Source organism: Procambarus clarkii, chromosome 35 (genome assembly GCF_040958095.1).
Source record: "Procambarus clarkii isolate CNS0578487 chromosome 35, FALCON_Pclarkii_2.0, whole genome shotgun sequence".
In the NCBI taxonomy this organism is placed as follows: Eukaryota; Metazoa; Arthropoda; class Malacostraca; order Decapoda; family Cambaridae; genus Procambarus; species Procambarus clarkii.
The window spans coordinates 35219980-35247479 of NC_091184.1; the positions used below are offsets into that span (position 1 = coordinate 35219980).

The window sequence follows — 27500 nt, forward strand, 5'->3', positions numbered from 1 at the left end:
ATAGGTATCAGCCAATGTGGAAGCACAGGTGTAATCCCATACGACCTGTTTACCTTCCCTCCATGGCTGCAGGGTGACTCCATCTGGGCGTTTTTGGCTGTTGTCAGGTCTGCACAACTGGGGTTCCCTTTGTGCTGGACACCCAGCTGTAGCCAAACTTCTCTTGATGATGTCATTGACTGCTTCATGTCTGGCAATCTTTCCCTGTGTCTTACGACAGATGAGACCATGGCTGCCGTATTGGTCTGCCCGTGCATGGCCGCAGATACACCGGTGCTCGGTGGAGATAGGGGCGGCAAGGCGCAGAGCAACACCAATACTTAGGGCCCGATGATCCAGGCGGGTGCCCAAGGCGGAATTAGAGACTGCCAACAGGAAATCCCCAGCATGGGGAGCTTGCACAGCTAGGAGACGTCCAGCTGAAGCAGAGAACGAGTGCAGCTTCAAGATAATTTATGCCGGGGTCTGGTAAGTTTGTAAGTGTGGAAGCTTTTGAGCATCACTTGGAAGAAAAGTTTGTCAATTTTATGATTGCAGTTGAGAGCTATATATAGCTACGTGAGATATGTCTCTCATATCTCTCTCTCTCTCTCTCTCTCTCTCTCTCTCTCTCTCTCTCTCTCTCTCTCTCTCTCTCTCTCTCTCTCTCTCTCTCTCTCTCTCTCTCTCTCTCCTTTTATATTTTTATATATCTCTCTTTCTCTTTTATATCTCTCATACACACTCACAAACACAGAGCCAGTAACGTACAGATAAGATCACGTTTACCCAGAATAAACCTTCATACAGCTGGAAAAATACAGCGGCTATTAAATGCAATACATTTTTCCATGCATGAAGCCCGAAAAAAAATAAAGAAAAAAAAGAGAGAGAAATATTTAACGTTCCCAATCCAGGGAAATCGGGGCAAAAAAAAAAATTAAGTTCTGTTGTTAATTAAGAAATTCTTGTTTATTTCATTCTCTTAATGTTCAAAAAAAATTTAGATATTTGTTTTTGAACCGACGCCTACCGCTATTCATGCTTTTCTGTGGCTACTCATATTCCTCTGTGGCTTCTCATATTCCTCTGTGGCTACTCATATTCCTCTGTGGCTACTCATATTCCTCTGTGGCTACTCATATTCCTCTGTGGCTACTCATATTCCTCTGTGGCTACTCATACTCATCTGCCTCTACTCATCCTCTTCTGTTTAGACTTTGTCTAGACACAAGGCTTTTCTGGCGACCATTTCAAACTTCTTATTATTTTCATATAATCAAGTAATCAAATTTGAATATGTAGGAGAAGTAAGCACAGGGAAATTGCAATCAGACTCAATAGCTTGCATCTTGCATTCAAGTTAATAGGCAAGACGTTTGACCTTTCTTACGGCACCGGTGGTTCCAGACTCATCTTGCATGGTACCTGGTGGTACAGAATCACCAAGATTCTGTAGTTCTTATAATAGGCACTACCTAGCCTCTTTGTCCAACCTATCAATCACCGAGTTTTCTGTTTAATGCATACAGTAATGACGCCTTTGACTTTGTCAGAGGTCCTTGTACATATTTCAAACTGATGCTTGTATGTTTCATATGTAACAAGTCTTCATTGCTGCAAGCAAAATGGGAGGTAGAAATATCCTAAGCTACTCTATCCCTTTGAGATATATTTCTTTCTTGTCTCAATAAACATACTTGAACTTGAATCAGGCTGGTTATATGGGTCATATTTACAGGCACTTGGGTATATATGTGTATTTTTGGAATTTTGGGTAATGAGGGAGATGAGAATATTCAGCATCTGTCACTGCGGCTGATAGCACAGCATCCCAGCTGTTTCCGGTGTGGAGACGTGATCTCCGCACCGTTCTCTCTGACCCCAGGAAGAGCGAGGGGGGGGGGGGGAGAGATGCTGCATTATCTCCGCTCGTGGTGATGCTACTACTACTGGCCTTCACACATTCTAATCGTCCGGGAAACCAACTTTTTGAAACAACGAAAATTATTATTATTTGTAATATTATTAAACAGAAAAATCACAATATCCTTAATATATCAATGAGATAATCCACAGGAGCCGTGATGGGGGGGATTCGAACCTATCCGCTGGGTATTCCCAGATGCACACTCTAGCCAACTGCACCACGATATGGTCAAAAGAATTGTAACCTGGGGTTCTGCTGCAACCCTCGAGGGTTCTCGAGGCTTAAACTGAAGCCTAACAGAGGATTCACACAACTCCTCCTCCCCCCCCCTTGGGATTATTATTATTATTATTTTTTATTATTTTCAATTAGCTTAAATAGTGGTAACGAAATTATAGTAAAGGTGGGAGTTGAAGTGGTAGTTGTTGTAGTGGTTGTTGATGTAGTGGTAGTTGATTTAGTGGTTGTAGTTTTAACAGTAGAAGCAAAAAATACAATGAATTGTAGCAACATTAGCTCTATTGCTTTTGGGGGAGGAGAGTTGAAGAGCTTTTAATCATGGTAAAACTGATATTATGATGTGACGCAATATCATGACGCATAGAATAAAATTTGACGCACCATATGACGCAGATAATATGATCTAACGCACCACATGACGCATAGAATAAGATCTGAACGCACCATATAACGCAGATATTATCTGACGCACCATATAATACAGATAATATGATCTGACGCCACCACATCACTGGGAATACAAATGTCCTTTCAATCTTCCTTTTGTATAGCGAACGAAACCTTTTGTGCGATGCAATAGAGCGGATGGATGTAGTCAAAAGCTCTGAAGATTTGTACAAAAGTCGAATTCTTTCACTTTTGTTTTCAATGAAGCTTGCAAAGTGGATGACTTTGGGACAGGTGGATGTATGTGCTCACTTGCCTGTACGTCTTTAACTAATTTGTTTTGTCTATGTGCAGGGCTCCAGCTCTCGGGTCCTCTCTGCGAGTCATATCCTCTGATATCGATATCATACCCTCTGATATCGAGTATGAGTTACCTGTTGCAAAATAATCATATATAATACAACTGAAATCGGAGCCTTATATTGGGTTGGGAACGAGAAACAGTCACTTATATAGACGATGATGACATGTATAGACTTGTATAGGATTGACATATATAGACTTGTATAAGATTGACATGTATAGACTATAGGACGGACCGAAACGTCGTCTTCTGATGGAGAAACGACTACGTTTCAGCCACGTTATTGTGACTCATTGTGTTTATACAAATTATACCTGCAGGTAGGTGTATTATTCTGCCTGTGCGTGTATGTAATTCGGCAAGAATGCATACATGTGTATATCTATACATTACATAAGTGGTTTCTGTAATTCATGAGGCAAATGGCAAGGATGTATAGTCAGCGCCATGACTCAGGAGCCTTGGTCATTTGGCGCCCAAATTGCCTGAGCGTCCATGGTGTCCGAGGTGGGCTGAGAGCCGCAGTCATCACAGTGGTCTTCAACCATCGTAAATACCTCCAACCGCCTTCAACCGTTGTAGTTCCCTTCAACCGTTGTAGTTCCCTTCAACCGTTGCAACCGCTATCAACCGTCGTTGTTGCCTTCAACCGCTACCAACGGCCGTAACCGTCTCCAACTCTCATAAGCGCCTTCAAAAGTCGTATAACCACTTTCAACGGTCATACCCCGCTGCTCCCAACAGCCATAACAGTCTCGTAAGCGCTCTAAACTGTTATAACTACCTCCAACGGTAGTGACCTCTCTCTCTCTCTCGCCCATAGTAACGACCTCAAACTCTCTCAACTATTCAAAATTATACTTCCACCCACAACGGAACTCAAGCCATCGGGCAGCCAGCCATAGACTCCCGACTTGGCGAGAAGTCGAGAGAATGAGAGAAAGAAGAGTGTCGACGCCTCATAAAACAGTCGACACTGTCGCACAGATGCACCTCATAATACTTTCCCTTCCCCCCCTCTTCCCCCTCTTCCCCCATGGTCACGCCAAGGTCACCTGTTGCGTGACCCGTGACGTTAGTGGCGTGAGATGACAAGCTGCCTACCTAGTTCCGTCTGACACTGGGGTATTTGCCATTTTCTTGTCGGGGGAGAGTGTTTGTTGTGGGGTGTTATATGGTGTTTATAGCATGGGAGGGGGGGGGAGGTAGAGTATATACTGGAGGGGTTATATATATTCTTAGAGGGCAGGATAACGAGAGGCTAGTATGCTGGGCTCTTGTGGTAATGACAGGGCAGGAATATAGGAAAATAAGGACTATGTAAAAGAGTTTTTGTGGGGTGTATTTACGTGTGTGTGTGTGTGTGTGTGTGTGTAGTGCTTAAACATCGTATATAGTGCTTAAAGCCTAAGGCCTACCAACCACAGGAAGGTTATTAAGGCCAGTTGGTCAGTAAGTCCAATGCTTTCTGACCAACTGACAGGTATACTTCAGTTCAGGACTAAATTATATATATATATATATATATATATATATATATATATATATATATATATATATATATATATATATATATATATATATATACATACATATATATATATATATATATATATATATATATATATATATATATATATATATATATATATATATATATATATATATATATGAGTTTTCAGTTGCATATGTCCTGGGGACCATTCAGGCTTGTTCGCATATATATATATATATATATATATATATATATATATCACAGTTTTACAGTTTTCTGAAGCATTGCAGATCTTGCTTTTACATGTCTATTATTTTTCAGTAAGGTGAATATATGGTGGTATTGTTGAAATTAATTATAACTTTTGTGTTAAAAGCTACTTATTAAAAAAAAGGCTTTTGAAGAACTATTTTGATTATTTAATAATTGTATGTTAATGAGTATTGTTTAATCTTCGTATTAATTCTTATTGATTTCCATTTAAAAGTAATTATGTTCATTAAGTTTTGTTTACATTATTCATGACTAATAATTATTTTAATTTATTATATACCATTTTAGTCATAATTTATAGTGTATATTAATTATTTAGTATTCATAATTTTTGGGGTCAAATTATCATTTGTTAATTGTACAATCTGTGGACCAATAAATCCTCAGTGTTTGGATAAGGGTTATCAACTGTTTAAAATAAAACTGTATTGTAAAAAAAAAATATATAAAAAAAATTCTGAATCTGCAGAACATTACTAAATGCCAGAGAACAATTTCCTGACTGGTCTGTGACCCGGATATATAGTTTAGTTATATTTTCCTCGCCTATTTCCAGTGGTTGTTAAGGTTGGATGATGTCCTTACTACACGTTGTGTTCCTGTCTGTCTGTCTGTCTGTCTTCCTCCTGTCTGGTACTTCCCCCCTCTCTCTGTCTGAATGTCTTTCTCCTGTCTGGTTCTTCCCCCCTCTCTGTCTGAATGTCTTTCTCTTATCTGGTACTTCCCTCCTCTCTGTCTGTCTGTCTGTCTTCCTCCTGTCTGGTTCATCTCTCTCTCTCTCTCTCTCTCTCTCTCTCTCTCTGTCTCTCTCTCTGTCTCTCTCTCTGTCTCCTCTCTCTCTCTCTCTCTCTCTCTCTCTCTCTCTCTCTCTCTCTCTCTCTCTCTCTCTCTCTCTCTCTCTCTCTCTCTCTCTCTTTCTCTCTCTCTCTCTCTCTCTCTCTCTCTCTCTCTCTCTCTCTCTCTCTCTCTCTCTCTCTCTCTCTCTCTCTCTCTCTGCCACGTGGACATATCCGCTTAAGCGGACATGTCCATCTGACAGCTATTTCTTAATTGAGTGAATCCGCGGAATCGTCATAGTTCCCGTGCCTATATAGTTTTAGGTGATTCGGACCATATTTTTGGCCCCTTTCTGGTTGGCGTACTGATTAGATTTTGGCGCGTAATTGACATTAGGAGAGGGCGGCGTACTGCGAGATCTCTTGGTGTTAAATAAACGCCTCGTTAGCTGTCATTTAACTTTATAGAGAATTGCTGTAATCATATATTTCAGACAGTATATACAATTTTCTCCAGGTCAGTTTCAGGTCAGGGCTTTTCGATGGTTACTCGTTAGTGACTTGTGGATTTTCAGTGGTTCCAAGACCAACATATTGCGATTTTTCAGCCCTAACTACATTTGGTGTTCTCAGATCCGTGTATGGTGATTCTAATGTCATAATGGTGACTTTAAACTTATGTATGGTGAGTCAAGGCGACGTATGTGAGTTCACTCATTGGTTTCACGAGATGAGTCGTTCCTGGATCATTCGCGTCATCTGTCCCATTCTCTTGATAAGCTACTCCGTGCAAAATACAACTGTTTTGTTTGCCTGTAAAGTACAAACCCAGACAACCCATCAAGGCAGGTAAAAGAAACGTCATTATTTCGTTGTTTCATTTTATGTTAATACGTCACATTTGTAACGGAGTGGTTGTTGTTTAAGAACTGGTTGACTTAGATATTTTACATGAAAATAGATCATCTTTGTATGCGAAATATCGTTGACTGCTTCATTCTGTGGTACAAAATATGAAATGTAATTACGTCCTTCATTGCGGTTTAGAATGTTGCATAATGTTGATTAATGAGATGCAAGAGAAGGGAGGAATACAATTATGATTGTGTGTGAATATGGAGTGTACTTACCTATTGACCTCTGAAGTGTCTAACTTAAGCTCTTGGTTCTCGCTTTTGGCTCTGTGTGTTATCTGAGCGTGTGTATGTGCACTCACCTAGTTGTGTTTGCGGGAGGGTTGAGCTCTGGCTCTTTGGTCCCGCCTCTCAACTGTCAATCAACTAGTGTACAGATTCCTGAGCCTACTGGGCTCTATCATATCTACATTTGAAACTGAATATGGAGTCAGTCTCCTCCACAACACTACTTAATACATTCTATGTCTGTGTGTGTGCGTGTGTATTCACCTAGTTTTATTCGCCTAGGTTTGCTTGCGGGGGTTGAGCTTTGCTCTTTCGGCCCGCCTCTCAACTGTCAATCAACTGTTTACTAACTAATTTTTTTTCCACACCACACACACACACCCCAGGAAGCAGCCCGTGACAGCTGACTAACTCCCAGGTACCTATTTACTGCTAGGTAACAGGGGCATTCAGGGTGAAAGAAACTTTGCCCATTTGTCTCTGCCTAGTGCTTGAATCGAACCCGCGCCACAGAATTACGAGCCCTGCACGCTATTCACCAGACTACCAGACCCCTATGTGTGTGTGTGTTTAGGGGGGATAGAGCTATCCTCATTGTGAAATTTTTTCATAAATCATCTGATCCTAAAGTGTGTCTAAATTTTATTGATTCTGACTCAAGCTGGCGTCTATAAAACCCCATTCCAGCCTTCTATCGCTAGAATTCCCAAATACGTTATTAATATTAAAAGGTTTCAACGAATGATCGTCTAATTGATTACAACAATTTTTTAAAAAATCCCAACTTGCAAATCATGGACACGTAACTGAATCGAGTTTAATCAAATTTTCCTGTTAATTTATTAGCCATTATGTTTGAGTTAAGGAAGCTCCCGCCACTAATTGTATTAGGACTCAGGGTGATCTATTGAGGTAAAGATAGATTAAAGTCAATTACAATTCCCTTCGCAATAGATAGTAGTCACGGTCTTTGTTGCAATACGTTTCCAGAGATATTAAGGGCGGTTGATATCATTAAATTCCAGGGAGGGTGGAGGGGGGGGGGGGGATTATGAAGGGAAAGCACCAAGCCATTACAAACTATATATCACTTGGGGGATCAGGATAACGATTTGGGATGATAAGGAAGGGAAAGAATGGTGCTCAACTACTTAGTGGACAGTCGGGGGATTGAACGCCGACCTGCATGAAGCGAGACCGTCGCTCTACCTTCCAGCCCAAGTGGTTGGGCTTACTTCCAGGGAACAGCAAGAATGTTTGGTGGAATAAGTCTCACAGGAGCGATTTAGGGCTATAATTGGAATCAGGGTCGATTAAGCAACCAGGTCAGTTCTTGAAATACTTATCCAATGATCAGCTTAGGGTGAATGTTGGAGAACAAATCCATAAGAGCCGTGACGGGGATTCGAACCTGCTTCCGAGAGCATCTCAGACGTCGTCACGGCCCTTGTGGATTTGTTCATTTGATGCATTACGTAATTGTGATTTCTGTGTGTAATATATTGGATTATATTCACCTGGATCGGGCAGGGTGTCTGATGAAGCATATTTGCTCGTTGCAATCAATGTGGGTTGCTAGATCATATTGCAATAAGTATACTGCTGTCGAATGTCCAGTTGTCTCTCAAGGAATAAACATTAAAACGAATTAACATAGATATAGAATGTTGCAAAGGGAAAATGAAAGAAAAATGAGCAAACAAGACAATTTGGTGTCAGTAAAAAGAGGAGAAAGAGAGACAGAAGGAAGAGAGGCAAATGGGATAGATAATGGGATAGATAATAAATAAAGGAAAGGGTATAGGCGCATAAGAAGAGTCCAAACGTAAAGGAGAAAGGGATCAACATGGCACCACTCCAGCATGCCTGGGGGTAACTACTCAGTGCCACTCGCCATACTTCATCGAGTGCCACTGGTGCCACTCTGGGCCCTCAACTCCCTTCAATTTTACCCTTCATGCTCCATGGCAGAAAAAAGTTAGATCGTGTTCCATTCTGCCAGAGAGAGAGAGAGAGAGAGAGAGAGAGAGCACTCCATGGTCAAGCCGTGAACGACTTCGATACGTAGCCGTAAGTCCTGGGGGATCGAATCCGACCGAAGCAGAAGCAAATGGGCATCGTTTGCTTTCACACACACACACACACACACACACACACACACACACACACACACACACACACACACACACACACACACACACTCCCCTTCACACACACGCGTGCGCACCAAACGCAACTATGTCCTTCAGTATGGGCCAACTTTAAGCAGTTGTGATCCCACACTCTGTTAACTGGGCAGTTAACACAGTTTATCTCGTTGGGAGTAATAACAGTTCATTAACTGTTCTACACGGGGAGGATTCAAACCGAGGTTCTGGATTCTTATTCCAAGCCCACGACTTGGCTTCAGTGGAAGCCTCAGGAACCCTGGAGGATTCAGTAGAATTGCCAGGTTGGAATCCTCGTGTACCTTGTCGTGGCGTAGTGGTCTAAAGCGTGTGATTGGGAGTACCCAGAGCATAGGTTCGAATCCTTGTCACGACATCTATTGATTTTATTATTATTATTATAGCTCCTTGACCTCATATCCCAGCTCCTTGTGCTCATATCCCAGCTCCTTGTGCTCATGTCCCAGCTCCTTATCCTCATATCCCAGCTCCTTGTCCTCATACCCCAGCTCCTTGTCCTCATACCCCAGCTCCTTGTCCTCATGTCCCAGCTCCTTGTTCTCATATCCCAGCTCCTTGTCCTCATGTCCCAGTTCCTTGTTCTCATATCCTAGCTCCTTGTTTTCATATCCTAGCTCCTTGTCCTCATATCCCAGCTCCTTGTCCTCATACCCCAGCTCATTGTCCTCATACCCCAGTTCCTTGTCCTCATATCCCCAGCTCCTTGTCCTCATATCCCAGCTCCTTGTTCTCATATCCCAACTCCTTGTCCTCATAACCCAGCTCCTTGTCTTCATACCCCAGCTCCTTGTCCTCATGTCCCAGCTCCTTGTCCTCATATCCCAGCTCCTTGTCCTCATATCCCTTCCTCATTATAAAAACCATACCTGTATTATCCAGGTCCTCAGTATTCGAAAGAGTAGTTTAACGAGGCTTAGCGAGTATGTTAAGTAAGATTTAGCGAGTATTTCACACCGGTATTTAACGAGATGTTTAACGAGTGGTTGAAGAGGTGATTTTTAAGTGGGACATTGTTGTCAGAGCAGCAGTCTTGGGTGTCTTTGTTGATGGAGAGAAAGAGCAGGAGGGAGATTGTGAGGGAGATTAGTGAGGGAGAGGGGAGATGGGACAGGAGTGAGTGAGGGGTGAGGGGTGGGAGTGAGAGATGGGGGTGAGGTAGGGTGTAAGGGAGGCGGGAGGGAGTGAATAAAATAAAGCACAAGGGGAGGGGGAGAGAGAGAGAGAGAGAGAGAGAGAGAGAGAGAGAGAGAGAGAGAGAGAGAGAGAGAGAGAGAGAGAGAGAGAGAGAGAGAGAGAGAGAGAGAGAGAGATTTGTAACCGATATATAAAAGTATATATACTAAGAATGTCTACTTCAACTTCTTAAACTCTATAGCATCTGCTGATGACTAGACTAACCTTCACATATACAAGAGAGGAAATGCCGACTAGCACCAGGTTCATTAGTCACAACTTATAGCAATAATCTCTTGCGATAGATCGTAACAACTTACGTTCAATAATAATATTATTATTAATATTTATAAATATAATATTAGTAATATTATTAATAACACATTACGTATTCAGAGTTAAATGGCAAGTTTTTCCCTGAATGCTCTGTGTTCCCTTCTCTGAGGCTGTGGGTCCCTATAATTGCACCAGAGGTGGTACCCCCCTATATTAATAATGATAATAATAATTTTAATAAAGAGCAGGAACACACTAATAAATATTTTACTTTTATATTATATAATAGATATTAACTTTATATATAGTATAAAAGATACAATTATGAATTGTCATGTGGCTAATTACTGAATAGTTTGACAACATTGTATTCTATTTCGACTTCTTCAATGGTCGCCATTTATGTAAACTCAGTGCCCTTAATCTTGCCAATGGTCGCTACCTAATGTAAACTCAGCACCCTTAGCCTTTACGTCCGTGTAATTTAAAGTTTACGTTCTGAAACTCATAACGGGAATGACGGGCAAGGAGGATGAGAGAGGGAGAGAGAGAGAGAGAGAGAGAGAGAGAGAGAGAGAGAGAGAGAGAGAGAGAGAGAGAGAGAGAGAGAGAGAGGGGCAGGAGAAGGAAAAGAGGTAAGGTTTCAGGATAGGTGGAAGGGAGAGGGAGATAGGAAAGAAGGAAGGAATAGAGGAAGGGAATGGAAGGATGGAGAGAGGATGGGAGGGAGGAAAAGGGATAGTGTCATATAAGAGAAGGAAGGGAGAGTTAAATAGACATGGATAGACGGGAATAGGAAGAAAATAAGATGGATAGGAGGAGAAACCCGACAACAGAAAAATATATGGTAATGTAGAATGAAACAAAACACACACACATACACACACACACACACACACACACACACACACACACACACACACACACACACACACACGCACACGCCTCATAAAACTCACGCCAAAAAATAAATTGGCAAATGCGAGTAGTTTAGCCGACCGCTATTATACAGCCGACAAACACAGCTCCATAAAGAAGAGACATAACACACACACACACACACACACACACACACACACACACACACACACACACACACACACACACACACACACACACACACACACACACACACACACGTATGTGAGCTGAATCGAACCACAACACCCTAAAACCCCTGATTCCGTTTATATATGGAATGTGACGGTGTTTAATTTTAGCCTTGACTGAGAACAGGAGAACAGCTGTATCCATGAAACGTGGTGTTCTCCAAGAACAATCTCACGGGCCGCTGCCCACCCTCCTAACACAGTAAGTCACCCGCTCTGGCAAAATATTTGGTCGAATTCCGGCCATGATTTAGCTCATGGGTGAAGGGGACTGCCGGACGTAGGTCTAGGTGTTCCACAAATAAATAAAAACGCCTCCCCCGCCCCGCCGCCTCCCTAAATAAAAACCCCCTCCCCCGCTTTTCCCTTGACGGGAAAAGCGGGGGAGGGGGGGTACAAACGATACAACTCAATGATGTAGTTGTGGGTGTTGTGATGGTTGTTAGTGGGAGAAATGTGTACTAATGTGGCCCATTTAGCGTCATGTCTGATCACCATTTGAAAATAGGTAGTTGTATGTAGTCCCCACACACTGACTACCATTCCAGTGGCGACTGGTGATGTGGATGAGTGATTTCACTTAGTGTCTTGCATGAGCCACCCCTTGCATGGTCTGCAATGCAGACCATACAAGACCGTATTGCAGACATAAGTCGTATGCATGGAGGGGGGGCTACATCATGGCTATGAGGTGTTGCAGGATTGATCGCGACGCTGCAACACTCAGGAAGCTCTATTCACAAATGTACATACAATCCATAGATTCACTGAAACGTGTGTGTGTATACCTGACATCAACACTGCCCCGCGCCTGCATGTGCCAGATATATTGACAACAAACACGGGTATATTTGACGCAGATGTTTGAATAACAAACATGTGTGTGTGAGTCGTGTGTGGCAGCCCCAAACTTCTTTCTATGTGATCAGTAGATTAATAGGAAGATCAACTTGTGTTCGGATTGAGGACAAGAACGACTGTTTTCAAGAAGGGGAAGAGGAAGAGGAGGTGGAAATGGGGGAGATGGGAGAGAAGAAAGGAAGGGGAGAGAGAGAGAGAGAGAGACGAAGGTCGGGAAAATTGGGGAAAGGGGAGGGAATAGAGGTGAAGGAAGAGAAAGGGGGATACCAAGGTTTCGTCGGGTACCATTTCTAGTGCAAATATATATATATATATATATATATATATATATATATATATATATATATATATATATATATATATATATATATATATATATATATATATATATATATATATATATTCTTGCTATTGTATCCTAAAAAATGGAGGAATCAAGGAAAGCTTTTAAAAATAATTTACGGAGTGCTTTTAACATTGGAACCCAAAGCCTTACACAGAGAGTTCGATTCCTTCCCTGGTAATGGGCGGTTCTGAAAAGAGTATTGTTTCGTGAGAGAGAGAGAGAGAGAGAGAGAGAGAGAGAGAGAGAGAGAGAGAGAGACCCATAGGATCCTGGGGAGTAATATATTCTTCAGTGAAAAGTGTATAGCAGTATATCCTCACAGCCCTGTGACTGAAAAGCGGGACCCAAGAGCTAAAGATCACCATTTAGACACAAACAGATAGCCACTCGAAGATAGAGCAAGGTTAGCTCTATTCTATTAGAGTAATGACCTGCCTCTACCCCTCCCTCTCTACTCTCATATACACGCATACACACGTATACAATGTATAACGCAGAGGCGCTCCAAGTATAATAATCAGAGACCCAGTAGACTCTGATATACTCCCCGGTATGTTCAGGGCAGCAGGCAATTCCAGCATTCACGCTGAAGGTTATATCATACCCTTGCAGTCTTGATATACTCAAGGCTGAGTATATCATACCATAATTCTACCCAAGGAGCTCATTAGAGGTAGTTTAAGCATACTCAGGGATTGGGGGGGGGTCTGTGGGATATACCAAGCAGGATAGCAATTACGATAGCGCGCCCGATATCATGAGGCGGGGTCGTGTGAGGGAACAGCAAGTACGATAGCAAGATCGACGGAATGGATGATAGCATCCTTGATGGTTATTTTTACGATAGCAAGAATGGTACTTAAGAATCCATTCAACTGTTATCTTGTCTTTGTCAGAGTTTATTAATTGGTTAAATGTCTATGTCTCGCTATCTCTGTCGACTCTCTGTCTGTCTGTCTGTCTGTCTGTTTCTCTCTCTCTCTCTCTCTCTCTCTCTCTCTCTCTCTCTCTCTCTCTCTTCTCACTTAATACTACCGGCCGTCAGGTTGTAAGCAGCCGCGACCCCCAACAGCCTGGTTGATCAGACCACCAACCAGGAGGCCTGGTCAGAGACCGGGCCGCGGGGGACGTTGATCCCCGAAACTACCACCAGGAATTATGATAATTTGTCTTATTATTTTGATTTAATTTGTCTTTGTTTTTTTTTGATATAGCAAGTTTTTTGTTAAGACTTGTTTGGCTGTTGTTGGGTTTTCAGACTTTTTTGTCCTTGTTTGAGACTTTTTTTGTCCTTGTTTGAGACTTTTTTGTCCTCTTTTGAGACTTTTTGTCCTTGTTTGAGACTTTTTTGTCCTCGTTTGAGACTTTTTTGTCCTTGTGTGAGGCTTTTTTCTCCTTGTTTGAGACTTTTTTTTGTCCGTGTTTGAGAGTTTTTTTTTGTCCTCGTTTGAGACTTTTTTGTCCTCGTTTGAGACTTTTTTGTCCTCGTTTGAGACTTTTTTGTCCTCGTTTGATAATTTTTTCTCCTCGTTTGAGACTTTTTTGTCCTCGTTTTAGACTTTTTTGTCCTCGCTTGTGATTTTTTTGTCCTCATTTGAGGTTTTTTGTCCTCATTTGAGGATTTTTGTCCTCATTTGAGGATTTTTGTCCTCATTTGAGACTTTTTGTCCTCGTTTGAATGTTTTTGTTGCAAAATTAAGATTCATTGAAATTTTTGCGTTTCATCTTGATGCAATCAATAAATTGAATAAAGCAAAAAACAAAACAAAAAAAAATAAGACTCAATATAGCAGCTGTAATCGTGTGAGTCTTAAGGGAGACGATAACAGTCCTTCAAGTGTCACGCCATTAACGACCTAACAGGCGTCGCCACTTCTAACGAGGTGGTTAGCGCCCGCGTTGATTGCAGCTGTCTTGCCTCCTGAAGACCCTATATATAAGTATATCGCCCGTGGCTCGTAAGTTCGTTCCTTCCCTGGTATTTGTGCAGGGTTTTCAACTCTATCGCCCCGAGGACAGAATTTCCAGGAATTTTGATTGAATTTCATGAACTTGAGCTCATATAGTGTTATAATAATAATAATTATAATACAATTGTATTAAAGCTTTTTTATTAGTAAATACATTTCAGGGCAAGTTTAGGGACCTCATACATCTTTTCAGCTGTACTTGTATTTCAGATCTGGAAATACAAGTAAATACAAGACTCTATACCACTTTTAAACGGTACATTATTATTTAAATATCTTTATCATGTATTGGTTATGAAAGCTAGAGAGATAAGTGAAATTTCTAGAATATTTCATTCAAATCAGATAGCTGGCAAATCAGAGTTGAGTTTTTTCGAATGAACCAATTAGGCGTGAGCTGTGTGAGCCGACCAATCAGGCGTGAGCTGTGTCAGCCGACCAATCAGGCGTGAGCTGAGTCCGCCGACCAATGAGAGGGCCGGATGAATGGACATAAATAAAGCGAGAATCTTTCTGGCGATGTAAGGTAACGATATCAACAAGTTGCCGAAGGTCGTGTAGACTTTTGATTGACCAATAACAAGTCTTGTTTGTGACTGCGGCACGCAAGAGTGGTCAATTCCCCTCTCAATGTCAGCAGACTCCAAAAGGATAATAACCATTGACCGTTACAGCTAGATTTCAATATTAATGAAGAGAGTTTCGACCATATTAACAGGACTCGGAATGACGGTTGCCTCAGCAGCAGTGACGTCACATCCGTCATTGGGACGGCGCGCGAATTTTTCAAATATTTAAACTTCAAGACCATATACCGGTCAGGAGCAAGATCAATTCTTCTTTCCCACTTAAGAGAAATGGGAGGACTTACAATAGCGTGATGCATCAAATGAACAAAAGCTCAGTCAAATAAGGCAGCGTCTAGGATGCTCCCGGACGCAGGTTCGAATCCTCGTCACAGCTCTTGTGGATTTGTTCAAATGGGAGGACACTGACGCTGGTGGTAGAAGACATGTGGATATTAGTCTTAGCATACAGGTGAGTAAAGGGGTCTGACAGCTGAGTAGACAGCGCTCGGTATTCGTAGTCCTGAGGTTCCAGGTTCGATCCCCGGTGGAGGCGGAAACAAATGGGCAGAGTTTCTTTCACCCTGATGAATTCACTACGAAACGCTTTGCGTAATAGTGGCTTTAGACATTGTATGTACTAGCTCTATCTATAAATCCATCAACTTTTGTATCTCTCCTTGTATGTATGTACTTTACCTGAATAAATATTTGTATTTGTATTTTTGTATTTGAATGATTCGAGTGATGTTGAGCAGAATGATTCGAGCGAGACGTTGAAGAGAATAATTCGAACAATATTCGAGAGAATGATTCGAGCGAGACATCACAGCTGGCAGTGTTAACAGAACCAGCCACTCTTCACAAGACAAGTGATTTATCACACATCAACATAATTAAACAACTCAACCACCATTTAACGCCTCAAAGACGATCAACAGTTGTCTTAAATGACTGATGCGTCGCCCTTGAGCACGTTGATGAATCAGTCTACAAGAATTAGGACTCAATGATGAATTACTCGTTAATTGATAACTCTGCAACAGTGTGGCGACCAAAATATATAGTCACTTCAACCATTTCAAAGGAACGGCTAATACCATTAAGCCATTTTCCATAAATTTCAAGTATACTTGAAAACTGCCGGCGATTGGGCAGAAAAAAATGCAGTTCAAAGACACAAAAATCAAACTAATTGCAAGTTCGATCCATTATATATATATATATATATATATATATATATATATATATATATATATATATATATATATATATATATATATATATATATATATATGTCGTACCTAGTAGCCAGAACGCACTTCTCAGCCTACTATTCAAGGCCCGATTTGCCTAATAAGCCAAGTTTTCATGAATTAATATATTTTCTCTAATTTTTTTCTTATGAAATGATAAAGCTACCCATTTCATTATGTATGAGGTCAATTTTTTTTTATTGGAGTTAAAATTAACATAGATATATGACCGAACCTAACCAACCCTACCTAACCTAACCTAACCTATCTATATAGGTTAGGTTAGGTTAGGTAGTCGAAAAAGTTAGGTTAGGTAGGTTAGGAAGTCGAAAAAAACATTAATTCATGAAAACTTGGCTTATTAGGCAAATCGGGCCTTGCATAGTAGGCCGAGAAGTGCGTTCTGGCTACTAGGTACGACATATATATATATATATATATATATATATATATATATATATATATATATATATATATATATATATATATATATATATATATATATATATATAGCCAAAAAATGCTATTAAGAACCGAACAAATATATGAATCTCTCCGTTGTCATCATAGGAGAGGTAAACTGAGCCATATACCATAGTACTCTTCCCGATAGCCTCCCTGAAGCCTTATCGGACGAGTTCTGGGATAAGAAGCAATTTATATGCACGCCACATACTTGCTCGGTCAGTACCAATTATTGTATGTAAAGTGAATTACAGATGCTTTTGGGAGAGAGACAGAGAGCCCCGAGGCCCGGTCTCCGACCAAGGCCTGCCTTGTTACGTTGGACGTAGTTCGTTTCTAATTAACTCCCAGATTGCATAATCCCTCACACCTCGCTAATCTAACCACGTCGACCTTGTGTTATTAATCTTGTTCGTTAATCGTCGTGTCCTCGTTGACCGGACATCATCCCTCGACCTGCCATGGACTTGAATTAGTTGTTGGACTTGTGATGTCTGAAATCTGTTTCCCAGGCTTATATACACACACACAGGGGGCCTGTGGCTGAGTGGACAGCTCTTGGGACTCGTAATCCTAGGGTTTGGGTTCTATCCCCGGTGATGACGGAAAACTAATGGGCAGAGTTTCTTTCACCCTGATGTGCTGTTACCTAGTAGTAAATAGGTACCTGGGAGTTAGACAGCTGTTATGGGTTGCTTCGTGTGTGTGATGGGGGGGGGGGGAAGTTGATTGATTGACAGTTGAGAGGCGGGCCGAAAGAGCAAAGCTCAACCCCCGCAAACACAACGAGGTGAATACACACACACACACACACACCAATCAATCACGCACAATCAATTCCTCCTTGACGATTGACGTACCAGGTGCCAGAGAGCTCGTTAATCACCTCTAAATACCCAGTTGAGGCTATCATCCAGCCCTTACCATTGGCTTCCTTATCACGGCTCGTTAACCAGCGGCGTTATCGTGCTTAACAAGCCATTGGGTAGTTCAACCGTTATCTCTCGCCCACGATATTGTAATTAATAAGTCCATACCTACGGGCGGTGAAGGAACAGTCATGTGTAACAACCTAGTTCGTGTGTGCTCACCTAGTTGTGCTTGCGGGGGTTGAACTCTTGCTCTTTGGTCCCGCCTCTCAACTGTCAATCAACTGGTGTACGTTTTGTTGACCGGGACTACGTTAGCCGTCCCGGTCAACTCTCTGGTAGGTCTCCCGTTTCCAGTGACTTGTTATAGACCATAGATAGTGGCACGCAAAGTGCATCTGCCCACTCTTTTAGCATCCATGGGAGATTCCATCAGGTCCAACAGCCTTAGTCACTTCTAGATCAAGCAGATACCTCGTAACCTCATCTCTAATAATTTCAATATCTTTCAAGGCTGTTTGGTTAAACACCACCCCTCTTAGTCCAGATATTTCCCCTTGCTCTATTGTGAAGACCTCCCTGGAACCTTTTGTTGAATTCTTGACACACCTCTTTGTCTTTCTCTGTGTACCCATCCTCTCCCTTTTTCAGTTTATTCATCTGTTCTTTCACTGTTGTTTTCAGAGAGAAAGAGAGAGAGAGAGAGAGTATATGACATAAAGAATATCACCATTACACCTCCTCCCTGGCGGCTTGGGATAACTCAGTGAAAGTAGTTTAACTTTCACCTTCAGCTCCTAGGTTTCCGAGGAAAGTGTGAAAGTTTGGCGAAGTGAGAATGGCAGAGAGAGAGAGAGAGAGAGAGAGAGAGAGAGAAAGCCAGTCAGAACTTTCGGGAATGTTAATATACGGGAATATATAACAATATATATTCGTATATACGAATATTGACGGGAAAGAGACAGAAAGACATACAAGAAGAGAGAAAGAGACAAAGAGAAGGAGACAGGGAAATAGAAAGAAACAGAGACAGAGAAAACGAGAGATTAGAAAACCAAACAAAGAAATTCAAGAAGCAGCAAACCACAAAGAGGCAGACTAGGCCTAATTACATTACCTGGTAAGCTGGTCCACATGTTTACCCAATTAAACAATTATACTATCTCGCCGAAGTGAAATGGTTCGCCCGTAATTGTTGAAATATAATTGCTCACCTATAATAGTTCACTTATAATTGTCTCCCATAACTATTTTACTCGTAATTGTTTGCTAACAATTTTAATACAATTAACGTTATCTTTGTGGTGATTAAGACTGGCATAACCTTCGGTAATTTGATATACTTTTTTATGCAAAACACTTTTTATTATTTTCCTGTTAAGAATGATATATATATATATATATATATATATATATATATATATATATATATATATATATATATATATATTACTTTTTAATATTCATATTACTTGTTTGATGCTTAATTGAATAAAGCATTAACATTGACGTAAATGTTTATGTGACAGATTTTTTTAAATAACTAACTTATTGATGTCGGACACCACAACGTGTTCTCTGATCCCTCTTCAGAGTAAAGAGGGCAGAGGTGTTCCCCAGGTTAGGTTAGGTTAGGTTGCATCCTTCAATTGAGCCTGGCATGTGTAGCCCGGATAAAGTAGCCAATTTGAACGCAACGTAACCCTTTCTCAACTCCCTAACACCCTCCCTTTCTCTATCTCTCTCTCTCTCTCTCTCTCTCTCTCTCTCTCTCTCTCTCTCTCTCTCTCTCTCTCTCTCTCTCTCTCTCTCTCTCTCTCTCTCTCTCTCTCTCGCCATAGTCCAGGTCAAAGGTCATAAATGCTCACTTAGAGGTAATAAAAAGGTACTTTCCTTCTGGCACTTAGGTGTGGGGGCGTCGTTAGATGCCATGGTGTGTTGCTGAGTGTGTATTGATTGTTGCGTGCGTGTGTTGCTAAGTGCGTGTATTGATTGTTGCGTGCGTATGTGCGTGTGTGTGTTGTTGATGTGATTCTATGTACGTCGTTAGCTTGTTGGGTTGGCACTGATACACACACACACACACACACACACACACACACACACACACACACACACACACACACACACAGCCTTAGTCACTTCCTTAGCCTCATTAGGAAGTGATATGGTGGAGGCTGACTCCATACACAGTTTCAAGTGTAGATATGATAGAGCCCAGTAGGCTCAGGAACCTGTACACCTGTTGATTGACGGTTGAGAGGCGGGACCAAAGAGCCAGAGCTAGTACAGCTCTGGCAGAGCAGAGTACAACTAGGTGAGTACACACACACGAACATATATGCAATCAATATTCACTAGGCACGCGGCCGGAGTGCCACAAGGAACGAGAGACGCCATAACATCTTCAGCGTAAAATACTAGGCACTAGGACGAGAGTCGTATCAGGCTGCACCAGGCAGACGGAACGACACTTCATCTCTCCAGAACCGACCTGAAAGTGATGGAAACTTGTAGATGGGAGGGGGTAACGAGTAGTGTGCGCTTAGGGGCCCTTGTCAGTGCCTGGTGTGTGCTCCGGGGCCCTTGTCAGTGCCTGGTGTGTGCTCTGGGCCCCTTGTCAGTGCCTGGTGTGCGCTTAGGGACACTTGTCAGTACCTGGTGTACCCTCCGGGGCCCTTGTCAGTGCCTGGTGTGTGCTCTGGGCCCCTTGTCAGTGCCTGGTATGCGCTTAGGGGCCCATGTCAGTACCTGGTGTGCGCTTAGGGGCCCTTGTCAGTACCTGGTATAAGCTCCGGGGCCCTTGTCCCAGAGCTTCCGTTTCCTAACGTATCGAATACGACTGAGAAGGCCGGACAGATTGACTTGTTACAGTAATCAGACATAGACAAGATGATTAAATAGAAATAAAAGATATACAAAGAGTCCATAAGTTGCAAAGACCAGATGAACCCAAGAGGCAGTAGACTGAGATGGTTGAGAGGTAAGATGAGGAGATGCCTTCCCTAGATGCCGCTCAGCGTACACCAGCGATGGGCCAAGTCAGAATGGAATTGGATTACCTAAAGAAGAAGGTTCGTATATCTTCAAGAATGTTGAGTCTGGGATGAGGGAATGCCTCTCAGAAGGGAAACAGAGGCTCACGGGGTTATATGGCTACATTGCCTCCCCGGTTCGGTGCCTGCTTTTGATAATTACTTTTTCCGGTTAATTAGAACTGAAAAATAAACACAAATCATTACTAGACAAAGGGGCAAGCAATGACATGCAGGATGGCTCCTTTCCGAGCTGAGGGAACTGAGGTATAAGGGGACTGAGGTATAAGGGGACTGAGGTATGAGGGGAGACTGAGGTATGAGGGGAGACTGAAGGAACCAGACCTCACCACACTAGAAGGGGATATGAACAAGGAGAAGAGGAATATATATTAAAGAAATGTGAGGTTTCTATGGAAATTGTTAAAATAGTTGAAAGACAAAGTTCAAACCTAGAAATATCAGAACTAGAAGGTAGTGATGAGTATCAGACACCAAGATGTGCCACAGAGATGAGAACCAGACACCAAGATGTGCCACAGAGATGAGAACCAGACACCAAGATGTGCCACAGAGATGAGAACCAGACCCCAAGATGTGCCACAGAGATAAGAACCAGACACCAAGATGTGCCACAGAAAGTAGAACCAGACATCAAGATGTGCCACAGAGATGAGAACCAGACACCAAGATGTGCCACAGAGATGAGAACCAGACCCCAAGATGTGCCACAGAGATAAGAACCAGACACCAAGATGTGCCACAGAAAGTAGAACCAGACATCAAGATGTGCCACAGAGATACAACAAAAAACTTAATATTAGAGATGTAATTAATGACTCGAAGCTAACACAATTACTTTAGCATTATATTAAACAAGAAATATATTGGAGTGCCGGGGCTGAAGAGCCGACGCTCAACCTTCCAAGTAGATCTTGCAGAGTGCTTGGAGATAAGCGCGCACGCGCACACACACACACACAATAAACTTTTCAGTGTAAAAGTTGTGAATGAGAAGAAGGGACTTGACGAGAAAGTTGTAAAAGTCCATGAAGAGTTTGGAATGTAAATGTGACAAGACAAAAGTAGTGCAATTATTCACTGCATTGAACTGCTGATGGTAGAAAGGACGGTCTTCAGAGCAGGTGCTCGATCCTGATGCTCCTGTTCACCTAGCAGTAAATAGGTACCTGGGAGTTAGACAGCTGCTACAGGCTGCTTCCTGGGGATGTGTGTGCATGTGTGTGTGTATACGTGTGTGTGTGTGTGTTAAAGGGAAATATATGTAGCAGACATAACAGAGGAAAAATAAATAAGTTAGAAAGGCGGGGTCCAAGAGCTAATATATCCCGAAATAGTAAACACACACACACTAATAAACATAAACATACACATATCTTATTTTTTCTCCGACAAACGTGAACAGAGTCCAGCGCCCCGGTGACGCACGGGAGTTCCCTGTGCCTGTGGCGCACGTAGGACCTTAAACCACCGCTCACGTAGCTCCCTCTAATGTAAAACAGACCTGAAGGTTTGCAAGTTCTTTGTGGCGCGAGAGAGAGAGATCGGCAACCTTACCCAATCTGTTGGTCCCTGGGGGAAAGTATGGTGTATTAAGGTGTGTATGATTAACTATATCTTTATTTTCTCTCTTTGGCTCTGTCTCTCTCTCTCTCTCTCTCTCTTTCTCTCTCTCTCTCTCTCTCTCTCTCTCTCTCTCTCTCTCTCTCTCTCTCTCTCTCTCTCTCTCTCTCTCTCTCTCTCTCTCTCTCTCTCTCTCTCTCTCTCTCCCTCTCTCTCTCTCTCTCTCTCTGTTTCTCTCTCTCTCTCTGTTTCTCTCTCTATCCACAAATTATTTGCTAAACATATATTTCCTCTCTATATATAATAAAGTATAATTTTATTTGTTACATCCCTAATTGTTGGCGGCAATTTACACTCAACGCCTTTCTGTTTATACGAAACGTTTGGTAAAGTAAATATAGCTTTTGTAGCAATATGCAAATAATGAAAACATTGCAGCGATAATATATAAGCACACAACACTAACGATGGGTGTGTGTGTGTGTGTGTGTGTGTGTGTGTGTGTGTGTGTGTGTGTGTGTGTGTGTGTGTGTGTGTGTGTGTGTGTGTGTGTGTGCGTGCGCCTTAAGTGGGGAACTGTGTAATTGCCTGAAGCGCCCTGAATGAGTCGTTATGGTGACCTATTATCCATACGCCCCGGTCGTTATCTGGGTTCGTGTACCCTGGGGAATAGGTTCGTGTGCGTGCGTGTGTGTGTGCGCGCGTGTGTGTGCGTGTGATTGCTTTCTTGCTCATTCCCCAGCACTTCCTCTCGTTTTCACCCCCCCCCTTTTTTTTTTAGAAACCTACATCCTGCCAGAGGTCCTCCTAATACCCCCTCACATTCTTCCTTCTTCCTCCCAAATTTCACCTCACATTCAAGATACACCTAGAAAACGTCTAGGACACGTCTGGGAAACTGGGATAAGGAGGTATTAGACAGTTTTCCAGTAATTCAAGTGTCTAATACGTCACGTATCCACTTTGCGAAAGAGAGCATGTAATATCTTAAAACATTACATTAACTTGCGATCCCTTCTGCCCTGAGGGTGAGATGTGCTGAACTCTCTCAATATTAACTGACCTCTGGACCTATATATATATGTGTGTGTGTGTGTGTGTGTGTGTGTGTGATGTAATTATAACTTGAGCTGGTTAAAGAATTAAAATCATCATCTTCTGTGGCTGATTGTTGACTATGCACAGTAGATACTCTATATCTCTTCAGCCTTGTATATGTGAGTTTAGACGTAAATATGTACATGCTGTCTGGCTGGGCTATGCAATTTGCCCTCAACCTGTCCTGCTCCAGAGAACGTCGCATTTCGTTCGTATGCGTTACTTAAGGCCAAAAAACTGTCGTACTAGAAAAATGGAAGCGGCTGCCGAAAGTGACGTACTGTCCCGTTTTCTGTTTTGGGTCCTCTGGTAGGTTAGGAGAAACCAATTTAAATTGACCGTTTTTCTTCACGTTGGGAAACCTTAGGAGGACGGTCTGCTCAAAAAATAACATTTCAAACACATTTTTTGGGATTCACGAACACACTAAATTGAATGCATTGTTAGTAGCTGACTATTGTGATATAGTCTCGTTTGGAACTGTATCAAAAGCCTTCTTGCTGTTAAAAAAAAAGACCAGACTCGGTTTCTCCCCTTCTCTACCTTCCTTCACCTCTGGCGCTCTGTCATAGAATGCTATCAGATCCCCGGTGTTTCCTTACAAAGACCATTGTATCCAGTTATTTCATTGTTCTTTTCCTCACAAGGTTTTCTACCACCTTGCATGGGTAGACATGAGCCCTGGTGTGAGTACCAGAGCATTGGCAGTACCTTGTGTGAGCTCCAGGGCCCTTGTCAGTACCTGGTGTGAGTACCAGAGCCTTGTCTGTACCTGGTGTGAGTACCAGAGCCTTGTCAGTACCTGGTGTGAGTACCAGAGCCTTGTCAGTACCTGGTGTGAGTACCAGAGCCTTGTCAGTATCTGGTGTGAGTACCAGAGCCTTGTCAGTATCTGGTGTGAGTACCAGAGCCTTGTCAGTACCTGGTGTGAGTACCAGAGCCTTGTCAGTATCTGGTGTGAGTACCAGAGCCTTGTCAGTACCTGGTGTGAGCCCTGAGACCCCTGGGCACACAATAGTGACATTGACCTGCAACATGGCGCTCTCTATATGTTGCTCCTCACGCGTATTTTCAGTGACATTATGTGTATGTTTTCCACAGGCTGGTACATGAGACTTGGTCAGGTCCCTAGGTGGTGATTTTGGGGGGTTTCTAAGTGTGCCGAACAGCATCTCAGGTAACCTTAAAGGTGTCTGAGAGCCCTTAATTGGCCCAACCAGCTCGACATAGCTCAACCATCTCCACAGTCTTGGGAATCGTCTGCTAAAATCTTCCACGGACTATTGTTGCTCTGTGATTGGGTTGTGACTTGTGTCATTGGCTCATTTAATGTTCTGTCACTCGTGATGTAGTTGTGAAGAAGTTTGGGTTCATCCTTTGCAATACATTGTCGAACTGTTTGGGCTTTTTCTTCTCACTCTCAGAAACTATTATTGGTCCCTATTGTGCCCAGGCCAACTTATTGTCGTTCTTAGGAACCTCCAGCTCACTCACCTTCACTTCCTGTCGTTCTCTAGGTCAGTTTGCTTGATGTCGTTCTCTGGGAGCTGGAGCTCAACCCCCCCCCCCCCCCCCCCCCCCCCCGCCCGCCCAGCATGCGCTCGTTCACTAGGACCTGAATTTAACGACGTTCTCACGCAGATTATTGGGGCGCCTTTGAACAGAAGTGCATTTGTTGCGCTGCTTCTCGGAACCTTAGAACGAAGAAGTGTGTGTGTGTGAGAGAGAGAGAGAGCGTGTGTTTCGGCAGCAGCATCATCGCCCAGTCCGCTTTCATGAATCAACACATTTTCAAAGAATTCAGAATTCCAATATTCACAAAATCACGAAAATGCTCTGATTATTTTCGTTTCATTTGTCTAATGCGGATATTTACACATAACTGAAGCACGTTTTTTTGTAATTATTATTGAAACATGTTATTATATATATTATTAATATTATTACTCAATCACTATATTCATCCTGAGGACAATTAACCAAAAACTAAATTATAGTTATATATAAAATGAAGTTTTCCAAAGTGAGTGCCAGAAATGCAGAGTGTCTGATAATTATTCACACCATTATAAACCTTAATGCATAATAATGGGACCAATAATTTGTGGACCCCCATTTTTTTAGGTCTGGAAACGCAGCAGCAGCAGCAGCAGAGACATGGGTATTATCCCCTCACGCAGACAACAGCTTAGTGATCCCATATATTGACCATTGAGCAACTCAAACGTTGTCTGAATATCTGGATTGACTCATAATGGTATATTTACAACAGCACTAATCATTTTAAACAGGTGGAAGCAATATCTGCAATGTTGCACGTGGCTGAGGCAACAGAAGCTTTTGGGCTTGCTTGTAATAACCAAATGCATCCTACACGAGTTAGTTGTGAAAATATATAAATAATAAATCAAATTTTATAATTTTTTGTGTTATAATTATTAATTTTATTAAAAATATTTTATTTTAATTTATTATATATTATTTTTAGTTATTAATTTTATTCATATATTTTATTTTTATTATATATAATGGTTTAAATTTTTGTAATTGTTATTTGATTATTAGTATTATTATTGTAGGTATTATATTTAACTTGTCAATAATAATAATAATAGGAGTTGTTATAGGAATTATAGCCTATATAGCCTACTAAGGCCTATATAGGCCTTCGTAGTAGAACCATTGGTTTTGAGATTTGTATTACGTACTATAAGCGACGGTGATGAACACAAGGGAGAACAAGCCGAACAATAACATGGTGTTGAACATTCGATACTCCGCCACCAGCCCGTGTCTGGGGGAGTTACACTCTCCACAGTTAATTTAGTACGACAGGAACAATAATTTGAGTTGTGTCGTGCCTCCGGCGCTCACCAACAGCCAAATTCAATCAACAAAACACGTGTCACTGAACCTCAAAGGACTGAACAAAAATTAAATCGTTTTTGATTGACTGTTTCTCCGGTATAAAGAGAGACGCCATAGGCACATAAGCTTATAAGTAAATAGATAAATACAGGAACGCATGCACGCACACGCACGCACACGCATAACGCCTACACTCACACATGTGGTGGAGGCTGACTCCATACACAGTTTCAAATGTAGATATGATAGAGCCCAGTAGGCTCAGGAATCTGTACACCAATTGATTGACGGTTGAGAGGCGGGACCAAAGAGCCGAAGCTCAACCCTCGCAAGCACATCTAGGAAAGTACACACACACACACACACACACACACATACAGTGTTATACGACAAAGAGTACTGGGAAGACGGGACACCACGAGCGTACCTCTCATCCTGTAACTACACTTAGGTAATTACACATATAATCTATCTTTCTGACGTCTTGTAAGGCTGTCTTAAGTATTTATTCAGTATAGTAGTTATAAGCGCCTCATCAACCCGTACTGGCGTCGTCTAACGCATTTTAACATTATCTAACATCTTACAACATACAGGTTAACACATTGTAACATCATTTTACCACATTAACCAAACTCTGAAACAAGCTCACACCATCTTACATTGTTAAGTACGTTTTAACACCAGCTAATACTGCCTAACACCTTCTAACGACACCAAACAACACCTAACAATCACCTAGCACTGCCTAACAGGCCGTAACACCACTCAACACCACCTAAGACCCCGCGTCTTCTCCTTTTCCAGGTAACGTCTTCGTTATAGCGGCCATCCTGCTAGAGAGGAACCTCCAGTCAGTGGCAAACTATCTCATCCTGAGCCTGGCTGTGGCAGATCTCCTGGTGGCGGCCCTGGTGATGCCTCTCGGTGCTGTCTACGAGGTAAGGGCACGGTGAGAGGTGAGGCTGAGACAGCTTCTAGGGAAGTGAGGGGTGAGGGGAAGAGAGAGAGAGAGAGAGAGAGAGAGAGGAGGGGTTGGTAGAGGTGTTTTCAAGGCGGAGGAAGGATGAATCTTCGAGGTTAAGAGGGGGAGGAAGGGATGGTTTTGGAGGGTTTCTAGAATAGGCTCAGGAATCTGTACACCAGTTGATTGACAGTTGAGAGGCGGGACCAAAGAGCCAGAGCTCAACCCCCGCAAGCACAGCAAGGTGAATACACACACGCACACACACACACACACACACACACA

The 27500-nt window shown here is 42.2% G+C and overlaps 1 protein-coding gene across 4 annotated transcripts in view; it reads left to right on the plus strand.

The window, feature by feature from the left end:
• Positions 1–27500, plus strand: part of LOC123750456 (5-hydroxytryptamine receptor) — a 136144-nt gene that overhangs the window by 92854 nt on the left and 15790 nt on the right. For all 4 annotated transcript variants that reach the window (XM_069336313.1, XM_069336310.1, XM_069336311.1 and 1 more), the window contains one exon: positions 27059–27192. In XM_069336313.1, the coding sequence (XP_069192414.1) occupies positions 27059–27192 (134 nt within the window). The remainder of the gene's footprint in view (positions 1–27058; positions 27193–27500) is intronic.